General features: G+C 45.1%; 1 protein-coding gene across 1 annotated transcript in view; it reads left to right on the top strand.

Annotated features, from left to right (window-relative positions):
• Positions 1–20,661: 20,661 nt before the first annotated feature.
• The window catches only part of ISM1 (isthmin 1), an 88,620-nt gene continuing 87,418 nt past the window's right edge, over positions 20,662–21,863 (top strand). Inside the window, exon 1 of the mRNA XM_081552348.1 lies at positions 20,662–20,919. Coding sequence (XP_081408474.1) covers positions 20,782–20,919 — 138 coding nt within the window. The 5' untranslated portion in view covers positions 20,662–20,781. The remainder of the gene's footprint in view (positions 20,920–21,863) is intronic.

The raw sequence follows: 21,863 nt of genomic DNA, 5'->3' as shown, positions 1-21,863 counted from the left end.
CACTGCTTCTGCTCACATGCTATACGTATGGTATGCTTCAGTCATGTACAACTCTTTGCAACCCTATGGACTGTAGTCCTTGAGGATCCTCTGTCCGTGGGATTCTTCAGGTGAGAATACTGGATCTTCCTGACTCAGGGATTGAACCCACATCTCATATGTCTCCTGTATTTGGCAGGCAGGATCTTTACCACTAGTGCCACCTGGGAAGTCCACCTACATGCTATAAACCAAGGGCCAAGGCAAGTCGCATGGCTACACCATGCATAATCAAAAAAGAAATTATAGACTTAAAGAAAAATACTCTATTTAGGAATCAGTGAACTAAAATGGACTGGAATGGGTAAATTTAACTCAGATGACCATCATATATACTACTGTGGGCAAGAATCCTTTAGAAGAAATGGAGTAGCCATCACAGCCAACAAAAGAGTCAGAAATGCAGTTCTTGGGTGCAGTCTCAAAAATGACAGAATGATTTCTGTTCATTTCCAAGGCAAGCCATTCAATATCACAGTAATCCAAGTCTATGTCCCAACCAGTAATGCTGAAGAAGCTGAAGTTGAACAGTTCTATGAAGACCTACAAGACCTTCTAGAACTAACACCCAAAAAAGATGTCCTTTTCATTATATAAGACTGGAATGCAAAAGTAGAAAGTCAAGAGATACCTGGAGTAACAGGCAAATTTGGCCTTGGAGTACAAAATGAAGCAGGGCAAAGGCTAACAGAGTTTTGCCAAGAGAAAACACTGGTCATAGCCAACACCCTCTTCCAACAACACAAGAGAAGACTCTACATCTTGTAGAGTACATCACCAGATGGTCAATACTGAAATCAGATTGAGTATATTCTTAGCAGCCAAAGATGGAGAAGCTACATACAGTCAGCAAAAACAAGACCGGGAGCTGACTGCAGCCCAGATCGTGAACTCCTTATTGCAAAATTCAGACTTACATTGAAGAAAGTAGGGAAAACCACTAGACCATCCAGGTAGGACCTAAATCAAATCCCTTGCAATCATAGATAAATAGATTCAAGGGATTAGATCTGATAGACAGCATGCCTGAAGAGCTATGGACCAAGGTTCATGACATTGTACAGGACGCAGTGATCAAGACCTTCTCCAAGAAAAAGAAATGCAAAAAGGCAAAACAGTTGTCTGAGGAGGCCTTACAAATAGCTGAGAAAAGAAGATAAGTGAAAGGCAAAGGAGAAAAGGAAAGATATACCCATTTGAATGCAGAGGTCCAAAGAATAGCAAGGAGAGATAAGAAAGTCCTCCTCAGTGATCAATGCAAAGAAATAGAGGAAAACAATGGAATGGGAAAGACTAGAGATATCTTCAAGAAAATCAGAGATACCAAGGGAAAATTTCATGCAAAGATGGGTGCAATAAAGGACAGAAATGGTATGGACCTAACAAAGACAGAAGATACTAAGAAGAGGTGGCAAAAATACACAGAAGAACTATACAAAAAGATGACCCAGATGACCACGATGGTATGATCACTCACCTAGAGCCAGACATCCTGGAACGCGAAGTCAAGTGGGCCTTAGGAAGCATCACTACAAACAAAGCTAGTGGAGGTGATGGAATTGCAGCTGAGCTATTTCAAATCCTAAATGATGATGCTGTCAAAGTGCTGCACTGAATATGCCAGCACATTTGGAAAACTCAGCAGTGGCCACAGGACTGGAAAAGGTCAGTTTTCATTCCAATCCCAAAGAAAAGCAATGCTAAAGAAAGTTCAAGCTACCACACAATTACACTCATTTCACACACTAGCAAAGTAATGCTCAAAATTCTCCAAGTCAGACTTCAACAGTACGTGAACTGTGAGCTTCCAGATGTTCAAGCTGGATTTAGAAAAGGCAGGGAACCAGACATCAAATTGCCAACATTTGTTGGCTCATCAAAAAAGCAAGAGTTCCAGAAAAACATCTAGTTCTGCCTTATTGACTAAGCCAAAGCCTTTGACTGTGTGGTTCACAACAAACTGTGGAAAATTCTGAAAGAGATGGTAATTCCAGACCACCTGACCTACCTCCTGAGAAATCTGTACGCAGGTCAAGAAGCAACAGTTATAACTGGACATGGAAAAACAGACTGGTTCCAAATGGGGAAAGGAGTATGTCAAGGCTGTATATTTTCACCCTGCTTATTTAACTTCTATGCAGAGTACATCATGCAAAATGCAGTACTGGATGAAGCACAAGCTGGAATCAAGATAGCCAGGAGAAATATCAATAACCTCAGATATGCAGATGACCCCACCCTTATAGCAGAAAATTAAGAAGAACTAAAGAGCCTCTTGATGAAAGTGAAAGAGGAGAGTGAAAATGTTGGCTTAAAACTCAAATACCCAAAAAGCAGAGATCATGGCAGTCTCATCACTTCATGGCAAATAGATGGGAAAACAATGGAAACAGTGAGAGATTTTATTTTTGTGGGCTCCAAAATCACTGCAGATGGTGATTGCAGCCATGAAATTAAAAGACGCTTGCTCCTTGGAAGAAAAGCTATGACCAAACTAAATAGCATATTAAAAAGCAGAGACATCACTTTGCCAACAAAGGTCCATCTAGTCAAGGCTATGGTTTTTCCAGCAGTCATATATGGATGTGAGAGTTGGACTATAAAGAAAGCTGAGCACCAAAGAATTGATGCTTTTGAACTGTGGTTTTGGAGAAGACTCTTGAGAGTCCCTTGGACTGCAAGGAGATCAAACCAGTCAATCTTAAAGGAAATCAGTCCTGAATATTCATTGGAAGGACTGATGCTGAAGCTGAAACCCCAATAACTTGGTCACCTGATGTGAAGAACCGACTCATTGGAAAAGACCCTGATGCTGGGAATGATTGAAGGCGGGAGGAGAGAGAAGGGGACGACAGAGGATGAGAAGGGCTCATGACTCGATGGACATGAGTCTGAGTAAGCTCTGGGAGTTGGTGATGGACAGGGAAGCCTGCGTGCTGCAGTCCATGGGATTGCAAAGAGTCTGACACAACTGAGCGACTGAACTGAACTGATATGCTATCTAACTCAAAATAGCATATATATTTTTAGAAATTATGAGATTACTGTGAATCTGCCTGCAATGCAGGAGACCTGGGTTCGATTCCTGGGTTGGGAAGATCCCGTAGAGAAGGAAATGGCAACTCATTCCAGTATTCTTGCCTGGAGAATCCCTGGTGGGCTATAGTCCATGAGGTCACAAGAGTCAGACAGGACTTAGCGACCAAACCATCACCACCAAAGGACTTCATAAGAAATGTAGTCCAAACCTGTCTTGAGAGACGTATCACACAGTATGTTTATTCTTATTTCAGTTAATTGAGGTACAACTTACCAGCTGCTGCTGCTGCTGCTGCTAAGTCGCTTCAGTCGTGTCCGACTCTGTGCGACCCCATAGACGGCAGCCCATCAGGCTCCCCTGTCCCTGGGATTCTCCAGGCAAGAACACTGGAGTGGGTTGCCATTTTCTTCTCCAATGCATGAAAGTGAAAAGTGAAAGTGAAGTCGCTCAGTCGTGTCCGACTCTTAGCGACCCCATAGACTGCAGCCTACCAGGCTGTCCAAGGGAGTTTCCAGGCAAGAGTACTGGAGTGGGTTGCCATTGCCTTCTCCGAACTTACCAGCACCCAGATCAAAAATGGAACAGTTCTGGTACTTTGATGATTTCCTTGTGCTCCATCCTAGTCTATGCTCCTCCCAAGACACTGTTTCGATCACTCATTTTGATCACTTTATTTAAAAAAAATTTTTTTTTATTTTGGCCACACTGCACAGCTTGTGGGTTCTTAGTTCCCTGACCAGGGATGGAACCACGTCCCCTGCACTGGAAGGCAAAGTGTAAGTCACTGGACAGCCAGAGAAGTCCCACCACTTCAGGGTACTTGGACATATGCTTGAGCTTCATATAAATGGAGTGATACAGAATGTATTCTTTTGTATCCATTTTTCCTATTAATCGTCACATCCATGAGAAGCACCCATATTATTATACACAGCAGTCAACCACTAATTCTTTTCCATTGATGACATTGCATGGATTTATTGAAAATTGTTTACCCATTCTAAAATTGATACACATTTGGATTGTTTCCAGTTGTAGACCGTTAGGAACAAAGCTGCTCTGAATAGTCTTACATATGTCTTTCTGTTGATATAAGCACTCATTTTGTTGGATATATCTCTCTTAATGGCCTTTTAATTAAGGGGATTTTGTACAACATATGTCCAAAAATAGAAGTTAGGCTAATTAAATTACAATATATTCATACAAGATAATATGCTGCAGCCATTAAAAGTTTCTTATGACCATAAGCAATATGGTTTCAGTCGTGTCCCTAAACTATGTAAAAATATCTAATAGGTATGCAGGCTATGTATATTTGTATGTGCATATATGTGTATGTGTTTAGTGTGTGTACATGTATGTGTAAACAGAAAAACACTATACCAGAAAGCTAATGGTGATCATCTGTAGATGACAGAAATATGCATAATTTCAATTTTCATTTTTTAATAATTTTCCATATTTCCAGCAGTGAAAATATATTACTTTTACAATGACAAAAATGCTTATTAAAAGAAATAATAAGAACATAAATTTACTCATTAGTAAAGTCTTCTACTACAAGCCACATTTCCACAATGCTTCTTTTCATGTATTACATTTACTTAATCTACATGATATATAAAATCTTCCCTCTTACCATACCAGCTAATGAGTCAGGAATGATGTGGTCAGGCCAAGCAGACATCCTCCTCCGTGGCTCTCACTAGACTATCCTGTGAGTCCAGGTTCTCATTATTATAGTTACATAATAACCAGGAAAAATAACCATCCTAACACGAGGAGAGAAGGAGGAGCAAGAAGAAAGCCAGCATCTGAGGCCTTAATTGAGATCACAGATTACTAGATGAATCTCCATAAACACAGTCAGTACAAAGTACCTAGAAAATATTAGCATGATATAACTGCATGTTATGTTGCAGAAGCAAACCCTTTCATAATGACATAAAGGTTTACTATATTTTGAAATATAATCTAATATTTCTTATTATTACCCAGGTTAGAGTAAATGTTTTTATTTTAACTACTATCTCCTGTCACTCTTGTCACACAAAGCTGGTGTTTAATTCTGCCTCATCTTCATAATTTCAGTTAAGTCTATTTGTTGCTGTTTAGTGTTAAGTCAAGTCTAACTCTTCTGTGACCCCATGGACCACAGACTGCCAGGCTCCTCTGTCCATGGGATTCTCCAGGCAAGAATACTGGAGTGGGTTTCTGTGCCCTCCTCCAGGGGATCTTCCCCACCCAGGGACTGAACCCGCATCTCCTGCATTGCAGGTGGATTCTTTATCACTGAGCCATGGGGGTAACCCAATGAAGTCTGTATTCTCCCATAATTTGCCACAAATGTTTATCTGAAAACTCAACCACAGTCAAAATCAGCTTAGGAAGGGTCTGAAAAACAGGAAGATTCTGCAGAGTATTTCCTTATAGAATTTATCTAGTCCAGCGGTCAGTCCAGGGGCATGGTCCACACGCCACCGACAGCCTATACTGTCTCCTTTTGTACCATCTCAGAGCTAAGAATGGTTTTCACATTTTTAAGCTGTTACATTTAAAGTGATTATAAAAGTACATACGTAATGTACTTAATTTTTCTTCTTGCCTCACAAAGCTGAAAATATTTATTATCCAGCCCTCTAAGTAAAAATGTTAACCCTTGCTCTATCCAGCCTACCCATGACACTACAAATTTTCATTCACATACTGGTATTTTAGCAGAGATAATTCTATATGGAAATAGTACCATGCCTTGGACATAGCCATTTTATATTCCTCCTAGAGATACAGGAATTCTCCATTTCCCAGCTCTCCTTGCAGCTGGGTAGAGCCACACAACAGAGCCTCAGCCAATGGTATGAGGTCCGGCCCTTAAAGCCTCTCGAGCAATCTTCCCTTTCTCTCTTCCCTTGTCTGCTGGATAAGGCACTGGGCCCTTAAATCAAATGAAGGCTGCCCTTTGAATACCAAGGTATTCATAGTATTTCAGTACAAACAAGAAAATAAAATTTTCTTGTGTTAAGTCTTTGAGTTTGGGGGGAAGTATTTCTTACAACAGCTAATGTTACTTTCCCTGGCTGGTATATGTAGATTTTTTTTAGTATCACTGGGCCTGATATCACCATGGCATATGTTTACTCACAATATACACACAAAAATGTGAGAACAGTTTATTCTTTGATTTTTATGAGTATCCAAAACAAACAAGATGATTTGGCTTTCATATCCCCAACAAATATAAGCTTCATTCTCAAACGTTAGTTTTTGTTGCTATGGATAAAACTGAACTACAATTTGAGAACCAAGTTAGACACCAGGTAAATTAAGGAAAATCTCAGTCAAAATAACAACTGCCCCAAATTTGAGCTCCAAAAATGTGTAAACAGTTCTTTCATGCTTATACCTCCACAAAGCCATTTCACGTCCAGCTTTCATCATCCTGTTTACCAAGTGAGAATTTTCAGATTTCAGTTTAGACACATCTGGTTCACAAATGAGCCACGACACCCCCAGTCATTGTGAAATCCTCACCACAAGCATTGGTGATGAGATCTTGTGTTTATTAGTAAAGATGTGAGAACCAGTCTATTGTGAAGCTATTTTGAGTGGAGACATCTCTGATGTGGCATCTTAGAGGTGTCAGTTTGATCTTTCTTTGCTGAAGAACTATTGTCATTAAATTCACTTCTAACTGCAAATTCATCAGTTTTAGCTTTCTTTCAGATATAACCTCACCTGGAACAATCGGAAAAAAATATTTCAGCTACTCTTTAGTTGTTAAAAAAGAGTTGATGACCAATCTGTTGGTGTTTTCTTCATTTCTTTTAAACTTCCCTAGGTATTTTTAGATTCCTTCCAATTTTTTCAGTGCATCATAAAACTAAGTCATTTACTATTTTGAGGTCACTGAAGTCAAGAGTGATTAATAGCAAATTAATTTCTCTTTTGTCTTATACCAAATCTGGCTTACTAACAAAAGGAGAGAGATTGAGGCTAAACTACTCAGGATGAATTGATAATGACTTTTGATTAGAGCAAACAAAAAAATAACTGAATCACAGCCTGTGCTGTACATCTGCAACTAATACATTGTAAATCAACATATTTCAATGGGAAAAAAATCAAATCTGAAAATAATTAATTCATTAATTTAAAAATCAAGCCTGTACCCCTCTCTATTGCTGATCCTGCTCACAGTGCCAATTGTCTTGTTTTTCACACTGTCTGCACTGATGGTTGAACCCAGGGTAGGCAAGGCGTGAGCTGAGAAGCTGAAGGAGACTCGAGGAGCCGTAGGAAGTGCAGATGTGTTTATTCTGTCCTGGCTGGCGCAGCAGCCATAACTTAACACAGCATAACTGTACACAACCCTTCAGGGCTTTTCCAGGTGAAGCTCACAGAGGCATTTCACACAAAGTAGTTGAGACCAAGCAAATACCTCGTGATGCTCATGCTATAAATGAGCTCAGCTGTTACACAGTTATTATTTACAAAACGGTGGGGCAAGAGAGCCTGAACACACTATCTGGGCTAATTTGCTCTCTCCCTACACCCTCCTCCCAAAAAAGACCCAGTCAACATTACTACATGCTGCTGCTGCTGCTGCTGCTAAGTCGCTTCAGTCGGGTCCGACTCTGTGTGACCCCAGAGACCGCAGCCCACCAGGCTCCCCCATCCCTGGGATTCTCCAGGCAAGAATACTGGAGTGAGTTGCCATTTCCTTCTCCAATGCACGAAAGGGAAAAGTGAAAGTGAAGTCGCTCAGTCATGTCCGACTCTTAGCGACCCAATGGACTGAAGCCTACCAGGCTCCTCCATCCATGGGATTTTCCAGGCAAGAGCACTGGAGTGGGTTGCCATTGCCTTCTCTGATTACTACATGAAGAAGTTCTTATTTTATTCACTTTCCAAATAAGCGTCTTTATATTCCACAGTATTTTCAAGGTGCTTGACTGTAACTGTTAAAGAACATATTTTGACTAAATAAGTATATAAATAACTTATTCGTAAAAGAAAGTCACCCTCTAATATGGTCGCAGCCCACTGCCCTGAGGGGCCTGGACAAGGTTAACAAAGAACTTAGAACAAAGTGGAGTAAGTTCCCGGGAAATTAGATGAACTCTCTTTGCTCACACCAACATATTCTCAGTCAAGAACTCTTCCCATTTAATCAAGATCTCTGCATCTGGAGAGAGATTCCCCAACAACTAAGCCATCAAGAGTGTGGGCCCTGTGATGTGACATACACATGAGAACATGTTACCATCCAGGCAGTATTCTTGCCCAAAGAGCATAATCTGAAATTAACCCTGGAGAAACAAACACACTAGTGTGAATTGAAAGTCATTCTGCAAAATCACCCCACCTAGACCTTTCAAATTGTTAATAAGACAAAAGACCAAAAGGAAAAGGGTGGATGGGGGGGAGGGGGAAGAGATAGCAATTGTTCAAGACAGAAATAATGAGATGGGACCATAACAACTACATGCAATAGGAATTCTCACCTGAATCTCGAATAGAAAAAAGATAGCTAGAAAGGGTATTATGCTGCAGTGCTATGCTCAGTTGCTTCAGTTGTGTCTGACTCTTTGCAACCCCATGGACTGTCACTGGTCAGGCTTCTCTGTCCATGGGATTCTCCAGGAATACTGGAGTACTGGAATACTGGAATACTACAGTATTCTCCAAGTATTCTTGGAGTATTCTCCAATACTACAGTATTCTCCAAGAATACTGGAGTGGGTTCCTGTGCCCTTCCCCGGGAGATTTTCCCGACCCAGAAATTGAACCCATATCTCTGGCCTCTTCTGCATTGTAGGCAGGTTCTTTACCCACTGAGCCGCTTGGGAAGCCCCAAAGGGTATTGTAGGAGCAATTAGAAAATTTTGAATATGAATGTAAATTAGATATAATTGTATCAATGGTAAATGTCCTCAGCCTAATTATATTGTGATGATGTAGGAGAACCTCTTTATTCTTAGGAGATATACACTGAAATATTTGAGGTAAAGGGTTGCATTGAACACTTTTTCTGTGTGACAAATCCCCACAAAAGAGCAGCTATGTATTCAGCTTATTTTTCTATTTAGACTCAGCTCCCCTGGGAAGTTCCTATGAGCTCCGTTGGGGTCCCCTGTGTGTCTGTGTTCAGCAGCCAACCGGTTGGGCAGCTTTGCTTCTGGGGCAAGCCTGGTGGTTGGCTGCAGTGACTAGGACCCTGTCTCTGTCCCACCAGCAGGTTAGTCCTGGCTTATTCATGGGCAGAGGCAAAGTTCCAAGAAAGATATATAAAGAGAGGAAGCCTGTGAAGTTTCGAGACCAGACCACAGAACTGATACAACCTTGCTGGTGATGCATTTTCTCAAAGTCAGTCACAAGGTCTGGTCAGAGTCTGGGGTGGATGCCTCTGCGTCACGGTGGGGAAAGCTGAGAAGTCACGTTGTAGAGGGCCTGGATGTGGTGAAGGAAAAACTGTGGTCATTTGTTCCAACTACCACAAGGATGGATGGGTGTTCCTTCAGTTATACCTGAAACGTTTCTATAGGATTAAAAGTCTTCTAAATAAAAAGCTCCAAAATCACTGTGGATGGTGACTGCAGCCATGAAGTTAAAAGATGCTTGCTCCTTGGAAGAAAAGCTATGACAAAACTGAAAGCATACTAAAAAGCAGAGACATTACTTTGTCGACAAAGATCTGTATAGTCAAAGCTACAGGTTTCTAGTAGTCGTGTAGGGATGTGAGAGTTGGACCATAAAGAAGGCTGAGTACCACAGAATTAATGCTTTCAAACCGTGCTGCTGGAGAAGACTCTTGAGAGTCCTTTGAACTGCAAAGAGATCAAACCAGTCAATCCTAAAGGGAATCAACCCTGAATATTCATTGGAAGGACTGATGCTGAAGCTGCAGTACTTTGGCCACCTGATGCAAAGAGCCAACTCATTGAAAAAGACCCTGATGATGGGAAAGATTAAGGGTGGTGGAGGGTCGGGAGGGGCAGCAGTGAATGAGATGGCTGGATGGCATCACCAACTCAATGGACATGAGTTTGAGCAGACTCTGGGAGATGGTGAAGGACAGGGAAGCCTGGCACGCTGCAGTCCATGGGGTCACAAAGAGTTGGACATGACTGACTGAACAACAACAAATAAAAAGTTGAAGAGAGAAACGGAAGATAGCACTAGAAGTGAGATACCATGAGATATCTTGTCAAGTTGTGCTGTGTGCTTAGTTGCTCAGTGGTGTCCGACTCTTTGCGACCCCGTGGACTGTAGCCCACCAGGCTCCTCTGTCCATAGGGATTCTCCAGGCAAGAATACTGGAGTGGGTTGTCATGCCCTCCTCCAGGGGCATGTAACTTGTAAAGTTAAGTGTATATTATTGCCTAAGTCCATTCAAATGTACAGTGATGAAAGTCAGAATATTGTTAACATCTGGGTAATGGGTTACTGGGGTGCTGGTAATATACTGCTTCTTGATCTGAATAATAAAAATTTCACAGAGCTGTATACACTTAGGATATGCACTCTTTTCGGTAGGTATGTCATACTTTAATATTTTAAACTATACTTTGAAAAGTAGAAAGAGCAATGGCCTTGAAGTGAAAACCTGATGCTGCCACCAACTCCCTCTGCAATATTGAAAATGTCAATTTAATTCCCTGGGCCTCAGTTTCCTCATCTGTAAAAGGAAGCTTGATGAATTCTGGTTGGCCCCTACCAGCCTCTAAGCTCTGAGATGCAACCCTGACCAGTTTGCTTTCTTTTTGCCTAGAAATTATTTGTCAGAAATTTTTTAAAATACATGATATATAATATATAACATGGTAATTATACAAATTATAATTATATATTTTCTCCTCCAGCTATACATGTCTGAGATTTTATTTTGTTTTGCACAGAAATAATTATAGCAAAGCCAAAGCAATATAGGAGTATCTTTTTTAGTACAGATGAGTGCTACAGAAGCCATTTGCAGAAGTCAGTGGATAGGCAGGATGTCGCATTTTAATGTCACACTGGAAATGCAGTCAGGACCCTGCCACATAAGGAAGAACCATCGTGAACCTTTTCAAAGAGCCAACCCTATTTCATCACCACTCCTGCCCATGCCTGAGAAGAACAGCCCTCCCCCAGGAATGCAGCTTCTCTCCCTCCTGGGTCACACACTCAGGGGTCCCTTGGGTCCTGTGTACAGTCAGGGGCTCTGAGGATGAAGTGAAGAGAGACACAGCATCCCCTTGGTTCTCACACATTTGTGTGTGTGTGTGTGTGTGTGTGTGTGTGTGTGTGTGTTAGAGCCTCAGGAGTTGGCACAATGCTTGAAGTCCAGGTGTCCCACAAGCCTAGCTGTTGCTTTAGCGGGTAAAGCCCCCAGGAGCACCTCCGAGCCTCTGAGGGTGGTGATTTTCTCACTTGTGAGCTCTGTGACCCCTGCACAGTTCAAAGGACTCTAGTGGAACAACATTTTGGAGTTTTTGTTTGTGTTTCCTTCAGGGCTTAGAGTCTACCTCTCGGGATCCTTACAGCTATTATTTTCTGCAGTTTTCTGAAAGCTGCATCCATGGAAAAAATATTTATGGAACAGCCAACATGTGACTTCAGAAGTGAATGAGACATACCAGTTGCCTGCCCTCACGGACACAATCCGGAGTCCTTCATCTATTGGACAGAGAGACCTGGAACCATCATCTGGCCTCCTGTGGGAGTGACAGTGGAACCTGAAAACAATTTACAGATGAGGAAACTGAGCTGTTTGTTGCTTAGTCCCTAAGTTGGGTCCAACTCTTTTGTGACCCCATGGACTATAGCCACCAGGCTTCTTTGTCCATGGGATCTCTCAGGCAAGAATACTGGAGTGGGTTGCTATTTCCTTCTCCAGGGGATCTTCCCAACCCAGGAACTGAACCCAGGTCTCAGGCATGGCAGGTGGATTCTTTACCACTGAGCCACCAGGGAAGCCCATAAACTGAGCTGAGAGAGCTAAAGTAACTTGCCTGAGAGGTTACATGGCTGCTCAATAGAATCCATTCAACCCCATTTTGCTACAATTCCTCCATGGATGGCCCTGAGATGAGTTGGTAAAGTATGTCTTTCTCTTAGAACAGGGACTGGCAAAAGCTAAGTCATACGGTCTAGTTGTCTGCGTATTTTGTTGTTCAGTTTCTCAGTTGTGTCCGACTATTTGCAGCCCCATGGACTGCAGCACACCAGGCTTCCCTGTCCTTCACCATCTCCCGGACCTTGCTCAAATTCATGTCTGTTGAGTTGGTGATGCTCCAACCATCTTGTCCTCTGTCGTCCCCTTCTCCTTCTACCTCCAATATTTCCCAGCATCAGGGACTGTTCCAATGGGTCAGCTCTTCGCATCAGGTGGCCAAAGTATTGGAGCTTCGTGTATACATGGAGTCTGTGTATACAAGGTCTTATTAAAACACTGCCACTCAGGACTTCCCTGGTGGTCCAGTGGTTAAGTTTCTGTGTTTCTACTGCAGGGGGCATGGGTTTGATCCCTGGTCGGGGAACTAGGATGTAGCATGCCTCGTGGCGCTGTGGGGAAAAAAAAAAAACAGCCACAACCATTCGTTCATCCATTTTCTTTGACCACTTTTCTGCTGCAACAGCAGAGTTGACTAGTCACAACAGGGACCTGACAGCCTACAAAGACAAAGACATCTGCTCTCTCTCCAAAGATTGGCCACCACCTCCCTCACAGCATGTTAATTAGGGCAACGTAAGACCTGGGGCAGACCCTCCAATTTTAGTGGCTTAACATATTTTTTAAAACTTTTTTTTCCTTAAAAAGCTAAAAATAGAGTTGCCATATGAGCCAGTAGTCCCATTCCCAGTCCCAGTAGGCATATATTAGGAAAAAACTCTAAATGCAGAGGACACACACACTCCTGTGTTTACAGCAGCACGATTCACAGTAGTTAAGGCAGGGAAGCAAGCTAAATGTCCATCAGCAAGTGAATGGATAAAGAAGATATATATATATATATATATATATATATATATGTATATATATATATAGTGTCTGTTATACAGAGTGAAGCAAGTCAGAAAGAGAAAAACAAATATTGTATATTAACACATATAAATAGAACCTAGAAAAATGGTACTGATGTACCTACTTTCAGGGAAGGAATGGAGATGCAGATATAGAGAACAGACCTGTGGACAGAGCGGGGGAAGGAGAAGGTGGGATGAACCGGGAAAGTAGCATTAACATATAAACACTATCATATGTAGAATATATAGCTGGGGGAAGTCACTGTACGCACAGAGAGTGCAGTCTGGTGCTCTGTGATGACCTAGAGGAATGGGATGGGAGAGAGGAGGAAGGCTTAAGAGGGAGAGGATAAATATATAATTATGACTGATTCACTTGTTGTATGGCAGAAATTAACACAACATTGTAAAGAAATTTTCCTCCAATTAAAAAATAAATTTAAAAAAATCTTCAGAAAAAGTTGTGGTAATATATACAATGGAATACTACTCAGCCATAAAAAATAATGAAATAATGCCATTTGTAGTAGCGTGGATGGACCTAGAAATTATCATGCTAAGTAAATTAAGTCAGAAAGAGAAAGACAAATACCATCTGATATACTTATATGTAGAATCTAAAATATGATACAAATGAACTTATTTGTAAAACAGAAAGACTCACAGACATAGAAAACACACTTATGGTTACCAGAGGGGTAACGGGGGTGGTGGCAGGATAAATAATTGAGTTTGGAATTAGCAAATACAAACAAAATATACAAAATAACTGAGAAAAGAAGAGAAGCAAAAGACAAATGAGAAAAGGAAAGATATACCCATCTGAATGCAGAATTCCAGAGAACAGCAAGAAGAGATAAGAAAGTCTTTTTAAGGGAACAGTGCAAAGAATAGAAGAAAACAACAGAATGGGAAAGACTAGAGATCTCTTCGAGAAAATTAGAGATGCCATGGGAACATATGCAAAGATGGGCTCAGTAAAGGAAAGAAACAGTAGGCATCTAATAGAAGCAGAGATATTAAGATGAGGTGGCAAGAATACACAGAAGAACTATACAAAAAAGATCTTCATGACCCAGATAACCACGATGGTATGATCACCCACCTAGAGCCAGACGTCCTGGAATGTGAAGTCAAGTGGGCCTTAGGAAGCATCACTACGAACAAAGCTAGTGTAGGTGATGGAATTCCAGCTGAGCTATTTCAAATCCTAAATGATGATGCTGTCAAAGTGCTGCACTCAATATGCCAGCACATTTGGAAGACTCAGCGGTGGCCACAGGACTGGAAAAGGTCAGCTTCCATTCCAATCCCAAAGAAAGTTCAAGCTACCACACAATTGCACTCATTTCACACACTAGAAAAGTAATGCTCAAAATTCTTCAAACTAAGCTTCAACAGTACGTGAACCAAGAACTTCCAGATGTTTAAGCTGGATTTAGAAAAGGCAGAGGAACCAGCCATCAAATTGCCAACATTTGTTGGCTCATCAAAAAAGCAAGAGTTCCAGAAAAACATTTACTTCTGCTTTATTGATGTCAAAGCCTTTGACTGTGTGGATCACAACAAATTGGAAAATTCTGAAAGAGATGGGAATACCAGACCACCTTACCTGCCTCCTGCGAAACCTGTATGTGGGTCAGGAAGCAACAGTTAGAACTGGACATGGAACAACAGACTGGTTCCAAATTGGGAAAGGAGTAGGTCAAGGCTGTATATGGTCATCCTGTTTATTTAACTTATATGCAGAGTACATCATGCAAAATGCAGTACTGGATGAAGCACAAGCTGGAATCAAGACTGCTGGGAGGAATATCAATAACCTCAGATATGCAGATGACACCACCTTCGTGGCAGACGTCGAAGAGGAACTAAAGAGCCTCTTGATGAAGGTGAAAGAGGAGAGTGGAAAAGCCTGGTTTAAAATTCAACATTCAAAAAACTAAGATCATGGCATCCGGTCCCATCACTTCACGGCAAACAGACAGGGAAACAATGGCAACAGTGACAGACTTTATTTTCTTGGGCTCCCAAATCACTGTGGACAGTGACTGTAGCCACGTAACTGCTCCTTGGAAGAAAAGCAATGACAAATCTAGACAGTGTTTTAAAAAGCAGAGACATTACTTTGCCTAAGAAGGTCCGTATAGTCAAAGCTATGGTTTTTCCAGTAGTCATGTACCGATATGAAAGCTGCACAATAAAAGAAGACTGAGAGCCGAAGAATTGATGCTTTTAAACCATGACGCTGGAGAAGACTCTTGAGAGTCCCTTGGACAGCAAGGAGATCAAACAAGTCATTCCTAAAAGAAATCAACCCTGTTGCTGAAGCTGAAGCTCCAATATTTTGGCCGCCTGATGTGAAGAGCTGACTCACTGGAAAAGACCCTGATGCTGAGAAAGACTGAAGGCAGGAGGAGAAGGGAATGACAGAGGATGAGACGGTTGGATGGTATCACTGACTCAGTGGACATGATTTTGAGCAAACTCTGGGAGATAGTGAAGGACAGGGAAACCTGGCGTGCTGCAGTCCAAGGGGTCTCAAAAAGTCAAACACATCTGAGCAACTGAACAACAACAACGTATATAAAATAGATAACTAACAAGTTCCTGCTGTATAGCACAGGTAACTATTACAGTATCTTGTAATAAATCATAATGGAAAAGAGTATGAAAAAAGAATATATAACTGGATCACTTTGCTGCACAGCAAAAACTAACACAATATTGTAAATGAACTATACATCATTTTTTTTAAAAAAGGTTATTTCTAATTACACACTAGCCTAGCTAAGGTGTTCTGGGCAGAGTTGGAATGGAGTAAGAGCTCTGTGCCAGGAATTCAGGCTGATCATTCCTCATCCTGCACAGAAATATCCAGCCACCAGACTGAGTTCTACTAGCCAGAACTCAGTCACATGGCTGTATCTAACTGTAGAGGATATTGGGAAATGTGGTCAACTCATTTGTCCAGAAGAGGAAACAGGTTTTGGTGAACATCTAGCAGCCTCCACCACAATCCCTAAATGCTAATCATTTTTACACCCAGAAAAGCCTCTGGTTTTGACTTTGCAAAAAATATGATTTACACCTCACATACAGTATGCATGAGTGTAACTTCTTTTTTAATTGAATCCTTATCTTTTTGAGATACATACTGAACTATGTATCATTGAAATGATATGTCATGGATTTGCTTCAAAATAATTTGACAGTAGAAAGTGAGAGTACAGATTTGGTCATGAGTTTTGTTGAAGTTGGGTTATTTATTATACCCTCTTTACTTTTGTATATATTTTTAAATAATAAAAACATATTTTAAAAGACTATACTAAAACTAACCTTTGCTATCTTCCAACAGCTTTAGTAAAAAAAAAAAAAACATATATATATATATATAGTAAAAACAATAAAATCCTGATCATAATAGACCACAAGGTTCTCTTCAGTTATATTAACTATAGGTGTTCCAGCTTTTTAATTTCTCTGATTTTACCCAACTATTCCAGTCAAACAAGCTTGTCTGCAAAAGAAATGGACTAAAAAGATAAAATTTGTGAAAGAATAGTATAATCAAGACAGAAGAATTAATATTTACAGATCAGCTACTTATAGTAGGAACAGTCTAAGGAGAGTTACTTCATTAAGTAAGGTCTGTATAAAAACCACATGCTATAACCATTAAACAAATGCAGATTGAGCATCTCCTCTATGCAAGGCTCTGTGCTCAGCTCTAGGAATATAATGAGAGGAGGCAGCTGTTCCGGTCTTGAGGATTGTACTTGTAGGACAGGTTGAACTAGCTGTGTAGCAAACATCCCCAAATCACAGTGGTCTTGAACAACAAAGTGTATTTCCTCCTGAACAAGGTTACATGCAGGTATTCCTGGTGCAATAGCTCTCTGTTGAGCAGTAACTCAGAGATTTGGGCTCCTTCCACCTCAAAGTCCTTTGCCTACAAAAGCAAAGAGGGAGTGTGATAGATGGTCACTTCACTTAGTGTTTAATGGCCAGGTCAGAAAGTGACAGAACTCTCCACAGTCCTACCTAGACCCAGTGCTGCTGGAAAGTGTTCTCTAGTTGTGAACAAAGGAAGAAGAAGAAAAAAAAAAACAACTGGACAGGGGGGTAAGGGAGATGTGCTCTGGAATGTTCTACCACAAAGGTGATCCAAGTCTGGTATAAAGGGAGACACACAAACAGACACATTCTACTAACACATAGTTAGATCAATAATAAAAGATACGAATAAAGTGCTGTGGAAACTCAAGCAGGTAGGATTTTAAAAGCTTCCATTAACTGTTGGTATGATTTCCTAAATGTGCTTGACACTTAATTTGCTTGGGCTATTAAATTTATAATTCTTTTTCACAAAACTTGCAGTCTAGTTTTCCCTCACTCCTCAAAAGCAGAGCACTGCCAGTAGCCTTGTTTGGCAACAGTCATCACAGGGGATGGAGGCTTATCAGTACTAGTTATGTGTGCTTACTAGAACATAAACTCACCTGGAGTTTGGCTTTCACAGCATGCAAGAATTTTAATAGGATTCATTCATACATTTGTTTGACATTTTATACAGACTTTAGTCCCCAAAATTCAATTTACAATTTTTACAACATTTTACAAAGACTTTGATCTCCAACTCTCCTTTTACACATTAACAAGAATTTACACTCGCTGCAAGGATTTCTTTCCAACATTTTTGTAAAAGTTACTTCTCCTAGGATCCAAAAAAATGTTCATTTTAGATGAGAGGAGAGGCAGTTGAGGCTCACATGTGGAGATTGTGTGTGATGGAAACACAGGATACAGCAGAAGTGCCTGGATTCTAATTTAGACCAGCCTGCCTCAGGCAATGGGAAAGTCATTTGCCCCTGTGTGCCCACATCACAATCTGGCACAACTGGGGGTTAGAGCCAGCCTAAACTCTCTCTGGATACAGGATTCCAGTTTGCCATCTTAATTTACACATTCCATCGATGTGCTGATTAGCCTGGACTCCCTCACATTCTTCTAAGTGATTCTAACTTGGAAACACACAGGAGGATCCCTGTGGGATCTCAGAGCCGCTGGGATCTCCTCTTTGATCTCCCATCTGAACCCGGGACCATCTATTGTTTCAAATTCTTCCTCAGCGCTCCAGTTGACAATTACTGGCATTTTAGAGCCTGCGGATTGCAATAGGATGCCTAACAGGACCTGCTGCCTAAACATTTAAAGCGCTCCCTCCCTCCAAACATTGCCCCTTCTCAATGCCCTGCCCCTCCGCTCCCCCAACCCCCAACCACACACAAAATGACTGAAAAGGAGAGACATGGAGTGCTTGAAGAAGCTGTCAATGTGTTAGTAAGATGCTAGGGTTGGTTAGGATTTTAAAGATGCTGACAAAGCATCTCCAGAGCAGTAACTAGCTCTTCTTGCCCCTGACACAAAACCAACTGGTGCACCAAACTTTGGGCTTCCCTGGTGGCTCAGTGGTAAAGAATCCGCCTGCCAATGCAGGAGACACACGGATTCCCTCCCTGGGTGGGGAAGATTCTCTGGAAAAGGAAATGGCAACCCACTTCAGTATTCTTAGTCTGGGCAGTTTCACGCACAGAGGAGCCTGGCAGACTACAGTCCACGGAGTTCCAAAAGAATCGGACACGACTTAGCGACCAAACAACCAAATACTATACTTTAACCACCGCTACTTAAATACTCCAAATGCCAGGGTGAACACCGCCCACCCCCACCCCTATGAACTTTCGTAATAGTAAAAGTGTTTTTGGTCTTAATTTGGGTAAGACTTGGCTGAGGTGTCTTGCATAAAGACAGGAACTCTCGGAAGGGAGTTGATTTAAGAATCTTACTTGAGTTTGTAAGGATGGGAGCGGGGGAAGGGGGCGTGTCGGAGGGAAAGGTTTGTTTATTTATTTAATTTCAGTTCCCATTGGAGAACGGAGAGGCTCCATCGCCGGGACACTGGAATCCAGGATGCGAGGTGCGCTTGGAAATTGCGGAAATTTGGGAACGCCTAGGCTGAAGGTTCCGCTCGCGTTGAGGAAAGGACGGGGCGGGCACAGGGGAGGAGGCAAGGAGGGACCCGAGGGGAGGCGGCGGAGGAGGCGTATAAAAGGCCCCGGCCAGCCCGGGCGCCCGCCACTTCGAGCCCCTTGGAGAAGGCGGGCGTCCGGGCAGGATGCGCGGCGCCGCTGCGGTGAGCTGAGCCCAGCCCGGGACCCGGCTCTCTAGCGCATCCGAGGCGAGGACCGCGCGCCCTCTGCTCGACCCTCGAGCCCTTCCACCGGCCGGCTGTCCCTTGCGAGGCATGAGAGGCGCGCGGGAACCCGAGGTTTCAGCGCGGTCATGAGACGCTGGCCCGGGAGCCGCAGCTGGGCGACGGCAGCCCCCGGGTCCCCTCCGGGCGCGGCGCCTCCGGGATGAGCCCCCCGACCTGCGCCGGCCTGAGCTGAGACTGGCCCCCATTGCCCCACCTCCGTCCTGCGCGCCCGAGCCGCGGGCACCTCACCCCTGCCGCTTCTTGCCGAGACACCTGCGCGCTGGACCAGACGGACGCCCGGCGAATCGGACTCGCCTCCCTTCCCAGGCTCTACCCACCGGCGCGGGCGCCTGAGCAGCGGTGCTCGGAGAGCGGGCGGCCTACCGTCTGGGAGCGAGTGTCAAGACCTTTCTGGAACGACCCCGTCTCTTCCCCCTCGTACAAACGCCAGCTGCAGGGAGGGGCGCACAGTCGCCGGCAGACACCTGGCTGGGCCGGCGCCCTCTCGGTTTTTCATCACCACAACTCCCAACTCCACTTGTCAATAAAAGTGTCTAACCTCGCCCAGGCACCCTCTACCCACCCACAGCCCCGAGCCTCGGCACGCACGGGGCTCTGCCCTCGCCGGCCGCAGCGACCTCGGCAGCGGGGGCGCGCGCTCGGCGCAGCCCGGCAGGCGGACGCGGACTCCGGAGGGGCTCGCGGGTCACCTCCAAACAGTGACAGCCCCCGCTCACCCGGGGCCCCCGTCCGGAGCCGGCTCTCCGGAGGACTCAGCGGCGGGGCGGCGCGGCCCGCGGCCGGGAGGAGCGCGGGGAGGAGGGGAGGTGGCTCGTCGGGTGAGTGGCTACGGGCGGCAAGGGCGGGGGAGCCAAGCGTGGAGGTAACTGCGGGCCGCCGCTGAAGCCCTCCTCCGCCCTCTCCTCCTCCTCCTTCTCCTCCTCCTCCCGCTCCCCGCGCTCCTCTGGCGGCCGCTCCCGCTCCAGCTGCGGCGCCGCGGCCACATCTGCGGCGCCCATGTGCGCTCGGGGGCTCGGCTGCGCCCGCCCCGCCGCCGCCCCCGCTGCCCGCTGCCCGCAGGGTGGGCCCCGGCCCGGCCCGGGCCCCGGGCGGCCCGCCGTCCGCGCCGCCGCCGCCGCCGCCGCCGGGGAGCGCCGGGGTTTGCTCCGCCGCCGGCTTGGACGCCCCCGGCCCCGCCGTGGCTCCGCTGTGGTGCGGCGGCGGGGACGGCGGTGGCGGCTCCTGCTCCCCCGGCCTGGCGCGCCCCGCCGCAGCCAGCGCCAGTGCCGCGGGCTCGGGGAGCGGGGCCCCGGCGGGGGCCGAGGCGGGAGCCGCTCTGCCGGACTCCCGGGCTCCGACTCCTCCTCCCCCGGCGCTGCCGCCGCCGCCGCCCGCCGCGCCGGGTCCTAAAGCCGCGCGCCTGCGGAGGATGGTGCGCCTGGCGGCCGAGCTGCTGCTGCTGCTGGGGCTGCTGCTGCTCACGCTGCACATCACTGTGCTGCGCGGTTCCGGAGCCGCCGACCGGCCGGACGCGGCCGCGGCCAACGCCAGCCGGACCCCGCTGCAGGTGAGTGCGCCGCCGGGCAGGGGCGCGCGTGGCTGCCGGGACCCGGGTGGCGGGGTGCTGACCTAGCACCTGAGCGATGCGGGGAGGCGGGTCCCCGCCCCACCAAAGAACAGCTGTTTGGGCAGTAGTTTGGCCGGGGCCACCCGTCTCCAGCCTGGACGGAGCGGGCTAAGTGCTTGGAGGCTGAACCGCTTCGGAGGTCCGGCGGTACGCTCCTCCGGGTCTGTCCCCAGGTACCTGAGGCTGCGAGCGCGCGAGGGGCGGAGGAAGTGTGGAGCACGCATGGTTGGCTTTGGGGTGCTGTCAAGTCTTTGGTTGCCCTTCAGAGGCGAAGTAATGGTATTCTGAGAGGCGGGGGCGGGGGGAGGAGCGGAAGGAGACCTCAACTTAGGACAAACCCCCAGACGAGGTCTGGGAGGAAGAACCCGGTTGAATCTGCCAACTCAGAAAACAATGCCAAAGGTCAGGAAATAATTTCCCCGAAGAAAGTATCCCTGGTCGCCCACGTGGTCCCCGAGCCACCCTTGTACCTTCCTAGCCTGCGGAGGGCGCGGAGTCAAGCCACCTGTTGTATTTTGAGATGGCATTACCTGGGGCCTTAAAACTTGACATCAAAAGACTTCTTCCAGCGTTCTGCCCCTGTTGAAGGTCGCCTTAGGAATGGAATTCTGATGGTCTGTGCAGCTCCAACGCAGTGGGTGGGGGGTCACAACTAGGGAAGGGATAGCGGGCGTCAGACACAGGACGGCTGCCCAGGTAGGGATTTCCTGCCGCTCTCTTGGAAAACACCTTTCCTTGGGTCTGTCAGAGGTGTTGACAACTGTCAGCTTGGGGCATGGGTAAAGAAGTCAGCAGGGATTTTCCCAGGAGGCAGCAAGAACTCACTCCTAAAATCTCCTCCTCCAAGCAGCCCCTCTATAAACCCTGTGCTCTGCAATGTCCAG

This window comes from Giraffa tippelskirchi, chromosome 13 (genome assembly GCF_054371585.1).
Source record: "Giraffa tippelskirchi isolate mGirTip1 chromosome 13, T2T-mGirTip1v1.2.pri, whole genome shotgun sequence".
In the NCBI taxonomy this organism is placed as follows: Eukaryota; Metazoa; Chordata; class Mammalia; order Artiodactyla; family Giraffidae; genus Giraffa; species Giraffa tippelskirchi.
Note: the sequence above shows the minus strand (reverse complement) of the source record. Positions and strands in the feature narration are given on the sequence as shown.